We start from the raw sequence: 12,484 nt of genomic DNA, 5'->3' as shown, positions 1-12,484 counted from the left end.
GAATCAAACTAATTAATCACTTCAGCACTGAAAACTTAAGACTTCCAGGGTGGACTGTGTTGAAGCCCAATGAGAAGATTCCTATTGGCCTTCAAAACCATGATAGAGCCCCTTTTCAGAACAGGAGGCACAGTACAGCCACACTTACTGTCATTCATTTTACAGTCATCTGGAATATTTGAAGCAAAATACAAGTTGATTTGGAACTGATTTTTCCAGTTAACACAACCCAACCATGTGTAAACTTGTGCATTGTGAGAACTGTAGTGTTAAACACTTCCATGAACTTCCGGCGTAAATCAACCTGTCTCATGACAACTGACAATGTGGGTACCACACTGAAAATGTATTTGCATGATTACAGACTACAGTCAGTTGAGCTTGATAGAAAGCGTGACGTGTAACTGGTTTTGACACAACACATTAAGACACGTCAGCGTGTACTGTGTGCTTCCTGCTTTCTGAAAGGAGACATGTCTCGGCGTTTGCAGGGCTAAGTGATGACTCTGTTGGACTGTGTTGAAGTCCAGACAGAAGAGTCAGTGAAGTGTTAAATTCCTCAGTACTGAAATGGTCAGTGAGGTTTTAGTCTGTATGATTCCAGATAATGTCTGGCGACCTTTTAATGAGGTCTGGAGTCATAAGTAGGAATCTGTCTTGTAAAGGCAGAACAAGCCCTGCTAAGATGTCCACAGAAAATGTGCCATGGTGAATTCCTCAAACTGTGGTTAAATAGATACACAAGTTAACTTGACATTTTGATAACTGTTGAGGACTTAGACCGATTTGACATGTCAAATTGTTTCATCGTGAAATTATCCCACAGAAACCTTTTCATACTGCTTGCTTTGTGCTCAGTATAAAGGGGTCAATAAGGTCCATCTGGGTCCTGACGTCCTGCTGAGGCAGATGGCGGTGGCTCGTAGCAGTACCTTCATCAACCTGCGGGAGGTGTGCGACCGCTTCAAACTTCCTCCCGGGGAGTACGTCATTATCCCCTCCACATTCGAGGCGCATCGCAAAGGAAGCTTCATTCTGCGCGTCTTCTCTGAGAGGCAGGCTGCCGCCAGGTGGGGCCAGAGAGCGCTGCTGGCTCATTTCAGCGCTAACGTTCTGGTTCAGATCTCTGAGGCATGCAAGAGACAAAAACTGAACCACGAAAGTAAATCCTTTGAAAACAGTCCGGAAATGAAAGCAAGACTACTAAAAGTTGAAGTGGGATGAAAACTAAACTCAAATGATTTGATTAAACACTTGGGGATTTGTTTTAAATCAACCAATATTTCACTGAACACTGCTTCTTATTTTTCATTTTACCATTTAAAGCTGGGGTAGGCAACTTTGGAGAAACCAGTGAGAGCAAGCTAGATTTTGAAAGTATCCAACCGAAAAAATGCTAGCCCCTCCCTTCAGGCCTCCCTCCAAAGCCACGCCCCCAAAACTCATGCTCGCGCAGTGCCTGACTCCTGCTGGAGGACGAGTCAGTCCACAAGAGAGCGTCTGGGGGAGGGGCGCAGTGCATTGTTTCACCACTGACTGCGTCGACGCACCGTAACCGTATCATCTTTTCAGGCCCTTCAAATCCCTCAGTTCTCGCCATCGTTGAAAAGCCATGCCGACGTTGACCCTGATTTGACCTCTTGCTTTATCCAACCTCGTGGTTGTAGCCTTTTCTATTTCTGTCTTTCTTTTCGTGCTTTGTTCAGCAGTGCAAGCTGTTGTAGCTGTAGGTGGAACTGGACATTTTGGCTGCGCTTTCTCTGCCATTCTTGCGCGACTAGCTTTAGCCTAGCCTTGTGGAAGACTCTGGTCATGCGCAATGAGTGCACGGGTACCGTGCGCGCAGGTAGGCGGGTAGGTATGTAGACAGGCAAGTGGGCCATCCCATCATGTCATGTGGATGGCCCAGAGGAAATGACTGGATGGGCTTATTCCAGGCTTGCGACAGCCACAGATACTGGATCTGGTTCTTTTGTTGTCGCAGCATTTTGTTCAGCGATTCCTGTCGGGGTGCAAAGACAATGTAACCTACAAAAAGACTCACAGGCCGACCGCCAGGGGGTCGGTCCCCTCTACTCGAGCGGTGGGCGATGTCACCTCGTGGTGCAGTACAAGCCGGATCGAATCCCGCAGCCGGCAGAAATATGTCCGGTTACACTGGTGGCGGCAATGGGATCCGGAAGTATCCAGAAGCGTGCAGATCCTCATAAGTCTCTTCGGAGCGCGGGAATAACAAAGCGCGAGGGCGCGCTTCCGGCAGAAGGTGACTCACTGGCTGATCGCCAGGAGGTGCGCCCCCTTTAGTCGAGCGGTCAGCGACGTCACCACGTGGTGCAGTACAACCCGGATGGAATCCCGCAGCGGGCGGAAGTATGGTCGGTTACAACAATTACAACAAATATAACAAAGACGCTTCTTCAATAACGTGCCTACCCTAGCTTTAATTACTTAAATAATCATCTAAAGATACCTGCAACGATGTTATCAACAGATGACCTGTTGCATGTAATGCGGAGTAAAAGGAAAAGCAGAGTAATTAATAATCAGCTGTCAAATCTGTCATGTGGCTCAATACTTCTTGTTACTTCTGCCCATTTGGAACTGAAACACACTGTTACTGTTGACATTAGACTTCATATACTGTTTTAAACTGTATATGAAAGCATATATATATGAAAGTATATCAAAATACTTATAATAAAATAGCTTTCATATACCGTAATATGTATATTTCTTAAAATATACATATTGCATGTATAAATATTTACATATATAAATAATATATGGGAATAATATATTCCCATATATTATTTCAATGCATATTTATATATATTTAAGAATTTGTATATTATTTTAAGAATATACAAATATACAAATTCATATACTGTAATATGTATATTTCATATACATATTACAGTATATGAAAACTAGCTTAGATGACCTGCAGAGCTGATTAAAGAGAACCAGAACCAGAATAACTATGAGAATCCTTCATAAGTACCTCTGTGTGTGTACTGAATGGTACCTCTGTGTAGTGAATGGTACCTCTGTGTAGTGAATGGTACCTCTGTGTACTGAATGGTATCTCTGTGTCTGGCACAGCCCCATGGAGCAGGATGTAAGCGCTGACATACAACAGGTACGTCTGAAATAAAGGTATAACACCGTTTACTATCGTTTACTGCTATTTACATGTGGAGGAGTGCCCTTTTCAGTATGTTTGAGTTGTGTGGGTGGCTCTTTCTGATACTCCCTTCCTTTTGGAGTTTTTAAGGCAAATTCTAATCAACAGTTATCCAAATCTTGAAGACTTTTGAAGTTTCTCATTTTAATGACTGTCTGATAGGGCTGCACCAGGAAACACTATTATTATTATTATTACTAATACTATTGTTGTTGTTTGTTGTGGTCCAACTATTATTTCGGCTGCTCCCGTTAGGGGGCGCCACAGCGGATCATCCGTTTCCATCTCTTCCTGTCCTCTGCATCTTCAGCAATACACCTTCGATTTCCAGCTTCATACTCATCACTCTGCCTGACACTCTCTTCACCTCCAGCACGCTCTTGACATACTCTTCCTTCAGAATGACCCCTACCCCATTTCTCCTCCCATTCACACCATGGTAGAAGAGTTTGAACCCTCCTCCAATGCTCCTGGCCTTACTCCCCTTCCACCTGGTCTCTTGCACACACAGTATGCCCACCTTTCTTCTCTCCATCATATCAGCCAGTTCTCTCCCTTTACCAGTCATAGTGCCAACATTCAAAGTTCTGACTCTCACCTCCACACTCCTACCCTCCCTCCTCTCCTGCTGCCTCTGCACATGCCTTCCCCCTCTCCTTCTCCTTCTCCCAACAGTAGCATAGTTTCCACCGGCACCCTGCTGGCCAACAGTAGTGGTGGTGGTTATTGGTAACCCGGGCCTTGACCGATCCAGTATGGAAATCTGATTTATGATCTGTATATTTGATTTGGCAAAGATTCTACACCGGATGTCCTTCCTCACACAAGCCCCCCCATTTATCCGGGCTTGGGACCGGCACTAAGAATCATGGCTTGTGCATCCTCAGTGGCTGGGTCTGTGTCAGGAAGGATATCCGACCAAAAATTGTGCGAAGTCAGTATGAGGATTGACAAGCCCATACCGGATCGGTCTAGGCCCAAGTTAACAATGGCCGCCATTGGTGCTGTGCCCTCACAGGGTACCGATGGAAACAATAAAATCCGCTGTGGTGACCCCTGAAAAACAGGGAACAAGCCGAAAGAAGAAGAGGTGTGTTATGGTTAACGTATTTAATCCACAAGGCCTGTCTGAAAACTGAGATTAAAAAGAGACTTCTGTCTTTCCAGCCTGAGGTTGGAGAAAATGATGTCGACCCTCACTTCAAACGTCTCTTCACCCAGATCGCCGGAAATGTAACCGTTTGTCCCCATCAACTCATCCTGCACTGTGCTGCCAAACTGATTCGAGACACAAAGTCTCCGACATGTATTTCTATTTTTACCTCATGTTTTCTATTATGTTTTCTATCAAAATGTTGAGTTTTCTGTGTTATGTCGACAGGACTCGGAGATCTCGGCCTTCGAGCTCCAGCAGATTCTAAACAGAGTAGTTTCTCAGAGTAAGTCAACGCTATCTCGTCACACATTTCAAAACTGTTTGATAGTCTCCATGAAATAACAGGAATAAAACCCACGGCGACGGAGTAACCACCACTCTGTCTTCATTATTTATCACAGCACTGGTTTTATTTTCTCATTTCCATCATTTAAAATGTATTTCATAGTTGATGTTGGTGTAAATCAGTGTTTGTGTTTAATTCCAAGGAGCTGACGTGAAGACCGATGGCTTCGGCCTCCAGACTTGTCGGCACATTGTGAGCCTGCTGGACGTATCCTTTACACTACACTGACCTTTCTGTCTTCCTGTGTCCTGCAAGATCCCTTCAAAAGTAATCCAGGATTATATTTTGGCCATTTCTAAAAGAGCCTATGTCTCTGTCCAACAGCCATGTAACAGGATCGGTATCAGAGTGGTCTGTTAAGTCCTCCAGCTCTGTCTCTATAGGAAGAATGAACGGGGATTTGGTAAAACGGTTGAACGAAAACATTTTCACAAATAAATTCCGAAGGATGAAAGCTGACAAAGTCAGGTGAAATGTTCACTTGCTAGCTAACTCAAAAAAGCACCAAAAACTGAAAAACCTCAAATCAGAAGAAACTATGACTTGATTTGCTAAATTATTTATAATTATGACTTAATGTTATTATGAGGAAGACCACCAGTGATACGTTTTGTTGCAGATTTGAGTGACCTTACCTGTTCAAATGAACACTATAATGAGTAACTGACAAACTCCTTGTAGTTATGTTTCTTCTTTTCTATAATCTAGAAATACTCATTGCTAGTTCTTGCATTCACTTCGTAACAAAAGATACAGTTTCAAATCACAGAAGGTTGAATCAGTTCATCTGGACACAATGTTTACTGACAGAAACGTTTCATCATCATCGACATAAGTGACCTCTTCAGATGAAACATAGTATCTGTCAATAAACGTTGTGTCCATATGAACTGATCCAACCTTCTGTGATTTCCTCACCTGGATTATTGAGCATTCATCAAAACAGTTTGAAATGCGTGTCAATCACCTGATCAAAATGAGATGACAGTGAAATTAGAACTCGCTTTGTAACTAAGACTACAAAGAAAAGTAACTAAGAATACAAAGAAAAGTAACTAAGACTACAAAGAAATGTAACAGATTGTTACATTTTCTTTGTTGTGTTGAGGGACTTGAATCGATCGGTAACAGGCCTGATGGATCTGGTATATAATCTGATTAAAGTGATGGGGAAGTGGTGATTTAAATTAGAAACACATTCTCTTGATTCTGTGGGAAAATGTGGTCTTTAAGGCCACTTTCACTTCTTTCAGAAGCAGTACTGAGAACAACGATACGTCTTCCTGTAATCGATGCAAACTTGAGAAAAGAGTTAACGAAACGGAAATTAATCTGATGACATCGCTGGTTTTGACTAATCCAATTCTAGCAGATTAAAAGAATTGTCATGGTTTCATGGAGGTGTTCTGTAATCTGTAGTGGATTACATTCAGATTGTACCTGTGTATTGGATCCTTAACCAGAGTCCAGAGAGACGGCACAGCTAAACTGGGCCTGGTAGAGTTCCACATTCTCTGGACCAAGATCCAGAAATACCTGGTGAGTAGCTTACTTAGTTTGTTAGTAAAGTTGCTAGTAAACTCATCAGTAAAATAGTTAGATAATCTGTATGTTGGTTAATTAGCTAGTTCGTTTGTTAGTTTGAAAACTAGCTAGTAAGTCAAGTCAAGTCAGTTTTATTTGTATAGCCCAACTTCACAAATTACAAATGTGCCTCAGGGGGCTTTACAGCAACACAACATCCTGTCCTTAGACCCTCACATCAGATAAGGAACAACTCCCTAAAAACCTTTAACAGGGAGAAACAACAGGAAGAAACCTCAGGGCGAGCAACAGAGGAGGCTCTCTCTCCCAAGACGGACAACGTGCCATGATGTTGTGTTTACACAATTCACACAATACAACATTGCAAGAGGATAACACTCTCCTCACCTCCAACACATTCTTGACATACTCTTGCTTCAGAATTACCTCTACCCCATTTCTCCTCCCATTCGCACCATGGTAGAAGAGTTTGAACCCTCCTCCCATACTCCTGGCCTTACACCCCTTCCCGCTGGTCTCTTGCACACACAGCATACCTATCTTTCTTCTCGCCATCGTATCAGCCAGCTCTCTCCCTTTACCAGTCATAGTGCCAACATTCAAATTTCTGACTCTCGCCTCCACACTCCCACCCTTCCTCCTCTCTCGCTGCCTCTGGACATGCCTTACCCCTCTCCTTTGCCCAGCAGTAGCATAGTTTCCACTGGTACCCTGCTGGCCAACAGTACTGTTGGCCAGTACCGGTGGTACTCTTGCTGGTACCCTTCTGTCACAAATCACTCCTGACACTCTTCTCCACCCTGCCTGCACTCTCTTCCTCACCTCTCTTCTGCACTCCCCGTTACTTTGGACAGTTGACCCCAAGTATTTAAACTCATACACCTTCGTCACCTCCACTCCTTGCATCCTCACCATTCCACTGTCCTCCCTCTCATTCACACATATGAATTCCACCTTGCGCCTACTGACTTTCATTCCTCTTCTCTCCAGTGCATACCTCCACCTCTCCAGGCTCTCCTCAACCTGCACCCTACTCTCACTATAGATCACAATGTCATCCGCAAACATCATCGTCCATGGAGACTCCTGCCTGATCTCCTCCGTCAACCTGTCCATCACCATTGCAAACACATTTAGCACATTTACTACTACTACTTCATATAGCACATTTACTACTACTACTTCAGATAGGACTACTATAGTAGTGCTCTTTGATGCCAGTTGGTAATACTATTTGAATATATCTGCTAATTTCTGACTCATCTGTGAGGGGATTTGGATAGAAGTGTATGATAAATGTGTAAATGTAATGTGATGTTTTGACAGAAAAGAGCTGGAAGGGCCTCAGTTTGTGAAACGTCTATTTCACTATCCAAAGGAGTTGAATCAAGTGCAACTGGACTTGGTATATATCCGTGAAGACGTTTCGCCTCTCATCCAAGAGGCTTCCTCAGTTCGTGCCTTTCTGACTAGACCAAGCTAGTCTGACTGGCTGCTGATGAGACTCAGTATTTATCCTCTAGGAGTCGTTGTCAGAGCTACTGATATGCGTGGCTCTTTGTGTCCCGATGTTTACCAACGCCCGTCGCTAACAGAGCCATAGATATGCGTGGCTCTTTTGTGTACTGATGTTTGGCCGCGCCCGTCGTTATCGGAGCTGTTGATATGCGTGGCTGTCCTGTGCTCCGATGTTTGGCCGCGCATGGAGCTATTGATTTGCATTAGTTAAGTAGCGACGGTGGTTGGGGGTGTTAGTTTGGACTTCCTTGTTCAGTGGTCATGAGAGTGGTTGGAGCCGTTAGTGGCCGACTTGTTCTTGGAGGCTAGGCTTCTTGAGTCTCCTGGGTAGAGATGAAAGGACGGCATTGTAAGTGGGAGATAGGTGGTGTAGCAGACCTCCTCCTCTGTTGAGGGAGGGTTTTTCCAGTTTCACATAGATGGCTTCCTTCACCCCTCTTTCAAACCATCTATCTTCTCTGTCCAAAATGTGTACGTTGCTGTCCTGGAAGGAGTGTGTCTTCTCCTTTAGGTGTAGATAGACTGCTGAGTCTTGTCCTGAGGAGTGTGGCCTTCTGTGTTGGGCCATCCGTTTGTGTAGTGGTTGTTTGGTTTCTCCTATGTATAGGTCAGTGCAATCCTCATTACATTGTACAGCATACACCAGACTGCTTTTCCGGGTGTGTGGTACACGGTCTTTGGGATGAACCAGTCTTTGTCAGAGTGTGTTGCTGGGTTTGAAGTATACCGGGATGCGGTGTTTGTTGGAAATTCTCCTGAGTTTCTCGGAGACCCCAGAAACATATGGGATGACTGTGTTATTCCTTCTGTTCCTCTTCTCCTCGTCGCTCCTCTGGTTGGTCTTTCTGGAACGTGTTGCAGTTTTCACAAAGGTCCAACTGGGGTAGCCGCAGGTTTTTAAAGCTCCCCTCAGGTGTTTGTGTTCTTCCCGTTGGGCCTGAGTGCTGCTGGGCACATTGTCAGCTCTGTGTTGCAAAGTTCTGATGACGCTCAGTTTGTGTTCCAGAGGGTGGTGTGAGTCGAAAAGTAGATATTGGTCTGTGTGTGTAGGTTTCCTGTAAACCCCAATGTGGAGGCTCCTGTCTTCCCCAATGTGGACGTCACAGTCCAAGAAGGGCAAACTGTTGTACTTTACGTCTTCCCTTGTGAACTTAATGTTCTTGTCCACTGAGTTGATGTGTTTGGTAAACGCTTGCACCTCTTGTGTTTGGAGAGCCACACATATCAATAGCTCTGACAACGACTCCTAGAGGATAAAGTCTGAGTCTCATCACCAGCCAGTCAGACTAGCTTGGTCTAGTCAGAAAGGCACAAACTGAGGAGGCCTCTTGGATGAGAGGCGAAACGTCTTCATGGATATATACCAAGTCCAGTTGCACTTGATTCAACTCCTTTGGATAACCATGACGACCTGGATGAATGAGAACATTCACAGACACGTCTATTTCACTGCAGATTATGACTTTATTCTACCATAGCATTGTGATTATTCTATTTCACCACGTATTGTTCCTTTATTATGCTTCGTGTTTTCAGGACATCTTTAAGAGTCGGGACTTGGATGGCTCCGGTACCATCAGCAGTCACGAGGCAAGAGCAGCCCTGGCGGATGCAGGTAAATACACACGTTCCTGCTGCTCAGTAAAGCACGCCCTCTGGTGTCCGTGTCCGGACTGACCACTGTCTGCTCCGGCAGGGTTCCGGTTGGACACCGTGGTGGTGCAGGAGCTCGTGAGCCGGTACGCGGATGCCCAGTTCGCCATCGACTTTGACGGCTTTGTGGGCTGCCTGGTCCGCCTGGAGATGCTGTTCAGTGAGTTCTGTTCCATACAAATAGTCTTCTTCCAGTACAGACGATAGTTCCGTCAACTCATGTGGGGGAATGTCGCCACCTGCTGGTGTAGCTAATAACCGCACCTCACATTTGTGGATTTCTACAGATCCACGCGGTGTGGCAGGGAAAGGAAGGAAGTCACAAATGGCACATGACTCACAAACTCACAGGAAGCGACCACAAATGTGTAAAACCCGTTCCACATGTAAAAATGGATCCGCAAATGCGAAATGTTTGTGGATCACGGTACATATTTGTGGATTGTCTTCCGTGGGTTCCAAATAATAATGTCCAATAAAAACTTCCATACAGATCCAGCACAGAGGTGGGAATTAAGACTTTCGTTCTGCTTCATTCTGGTTCTTGGAGTCTGGGGATCTGAGTGAAAAATGTATTTCAAATATTTCACAGGAAATACATGCAACCTGCATTTTGTATTCTCATACAAATGAAAAACAATCCCTCCGGTCGTTAAACTTTACACAGATCAACATGTTTCACAGCATGGCCAAGCCTATCATGCCTTTACAAAACTCTGTGGCTTATGACAGCTGCTGGTTTGGTACATGCACAGTTTAGGGAAGGGAAGGCAGAATTATTCCTAGTGTGGGGCAGACGGGAGAACGCAGAGTAATGTTGACGAAACACACCCCCTTGAGGAAATCAGCAGGCTTCATGTTAATACCCACCCCCCGCTCCAAAATGTATGTACTTGCTGGTAGGAAGTGTGTATGTGTGTGTGTGTGTGTGTGTGTGTTCGCACACACCCCTGCATTCCTCAGTGTGGTATTTCTTTGTCTCAACCTGTTAGTCACCTTGTTGCCCCACTTTTCCACAACATCTACTATTGTGTTGAAACATGAACACCTCAAGCTCTTCACACGTTTCTGCTCTGACACGCCTGAGGACGCTCCTGCAAACCACAGAGCAGACCATCTCCTGCAAACAAACACTCACCAATATACACCCGTCAGCCAGAATATTAAAACCACCTGCCGAACATTGTGTCGGTCCCCCTCGTGCCTCTAAACCCGCTCTGACCCATCGAGGCATGGACTCCACAAGACCTCTGAAGGTGTCCTTTGGTATCTGGCACCAAGACGTCAGCAGCAGATCCTTTAAGTCCTGTAAGTGGCGAGGTGGGGCCTCCGTGGATCGGACTTCTTTTTCCAGCACATCCCACAGGTGCTCAGTCAGACTGAGATCTGGGGGATTCGGAGGCCAAGGCAACACCTGGAACACCTTGTCAGGTTCCTCCGACCATTCCCGGACAATGTGTGTAGTGTGGCAGGGAGCGTCATCCTGCTGGAAGAGGCCACGGCCATCAGGGAACACCGGTACCATGAAGGGGTCTACCTGGTCTGCAGTGATGTGTAGGTAGGTGGTACGTGTCAAAGTAACAGCCACATGAAGGCCAGGACCCAAGGTCTCCCTGCAGAACATTGCCCACAGCATCACACTGCCTCCGCCGGCTTCCCATAATGCATCCTGGTGCCATCTCTTCCCCGGGTAAACGACACACACATCCGGCCGTCCACATGATGTAAAAGAAAACGTGACTCATCAGACCAGACCACCTTCTTCCACTGCTCCATGGTCCAGTTCTGATACTCACGTGCCCACTGTAGGAGCCTTCAGCAGTGGACAGGGGTCATCATGGTCTCTGACCAGTCTGTGTGTTGTGACACCTGTCTGTCATACCCAGCGTCAGGTCTGTCAGCAGCGGGAGCTACAGAAGCTCTTCTGTGGGATCAGACCAGATAAGCCATGTTGTTCACTTCACCTGTCACTGCTTTTAATCTTTTAGCTGATGGGTGTATATATTTCTATTGAAAATATCCACATGAACAGTTTAAACATGACTATCTACCTCCTCATCATGTAAATACCAAGATAAACACTGATGGGTAAAACAGAATATTTCATAGTATTCACATTATGAAGAATCTCAAAGCCCTGCAACAACCCCCCCCAACCGAAAATCTATATCTTTACATAACTATAAATGTAAAAAGTAGGGTAACTACACAGACTGGGTACCAGAGAAGTAGGGTAACTACACAGACTGGGTACCAGAGAACTCTTCAACACAGACTGGACACCAGGGAACACCATGTTTACTTCATAACATCATTCATTTTCAGTGTATCCCCCAAACTCTTATCACACGTTAACAATTATCACGAGCTAACACTGTCAAGAACTAACAGTATCACCAGGTAACATTATCACCAAGTAAGCGTATCAGCAGGTAACATTATCCCCAGCTAACAGTCACCAGGTAACATTATCACCAGGTAACATTATCACCAAGTAACATTATCAGCAGGTAACATTATCCCCAGCTAACACTGTCACCAGGTAACATTATCAGCAGGTAACATTATCACCAAGGAACAGTATCACCAGGTAACATTATCACCAAGTAACAGTATCAGCAGGTAACATTATCCCCAGCTAACACTGTCACCAGGTAACATTATCAGCAGGTAACATTATCACCAAGTAACAGTATCAGTAGGTAACATTATCCCCAGCTAACACTGTCACCAGGTAACATTATCAGCAGGTAACATTATCACCAAGGAACAGTATCACCAGCTAACATTATCACCAAGTAACGGTATCAGCAGGTAACATTATCCCCAGCTAACACTGTTACAAGGTAACAGTATCACCAGCTAACATTATCACCAAGTAACAGTATCAGCAGGTAACATTATCCCCAGCTAACACTGTCACCAGGTAACAGTATCACCAGCTAACAGTATCACCAGGTAAGATTATTACCAGCTAACATTATCACCAAGTAACAGTATCAGCAGGTAACATTATTACCAGCTAACATTATCACCAAGTAACAGTATCAGCAGGTAACATTATCCCCAGCTAACACTGTCA

General features: G+C 44.9%; 1 protein-coding gene across 1 annotated transcript in view; it reads left to right on the top strand.

Moving 5' to 3' along the window:
• Window positions 1-12,484, top strand: part of capn8 (calpain 8) — a 54,795-nt gene that overhangs the window by 34,553 nt on the left and 7,758 nt on the right. The window contains exons 11-18 of the mRNA XM_056280997.1: window positions 859-1,070; window positions 3,103-3,139; window positions 4,352-4,417; window positions 4,566-4,623; window positions 4,829-4,893; window positions 6,157-6,225; window positions 9,286-9,364; window positions 9,446-9,562. Coding sequence (XP_056136972.1) covers window positions 859-1,070; window positions 3,103-3,139; window positions 4,352-4,417; window positions 4,566-4,623; window positions 4,829-4,893; window positions 6,157-6,225; window positions 9,286-9,364; window positions 9,446-9,562 — 703 coding nt within the window. The remainder of the gene's footprint in view (window positions 1-858; window positions 1,071-3,102; window positions 3,140-4,351; window positions 4,418-4,565; window positions 4,624-4,828; window positions 4,894-6,156; window positions 6,226-9,285; window positions 9,365-9,445; window positions 9,563-12,484) is intronic.

The sequence above is a fragment of the Lampris incognitus genome, chromosome 5, assembly GCF_029633865.1.
Source record: "Lampris incognitus isolate fLamInc1 chromosome 5, fLamInc1.hap2, whole genome shotgun sequence".
Taxonomy (NCBI): Eukaryota; Metazoa; Chordata; class Actinopteri; order Lampriformes; family Lampridae; genus Lampris; species Lampris incognitus.
Note: the sequence above shows the minus strand (reverse complement) of the source record. Positions and strands in the feature narration are given on the sequence as shown.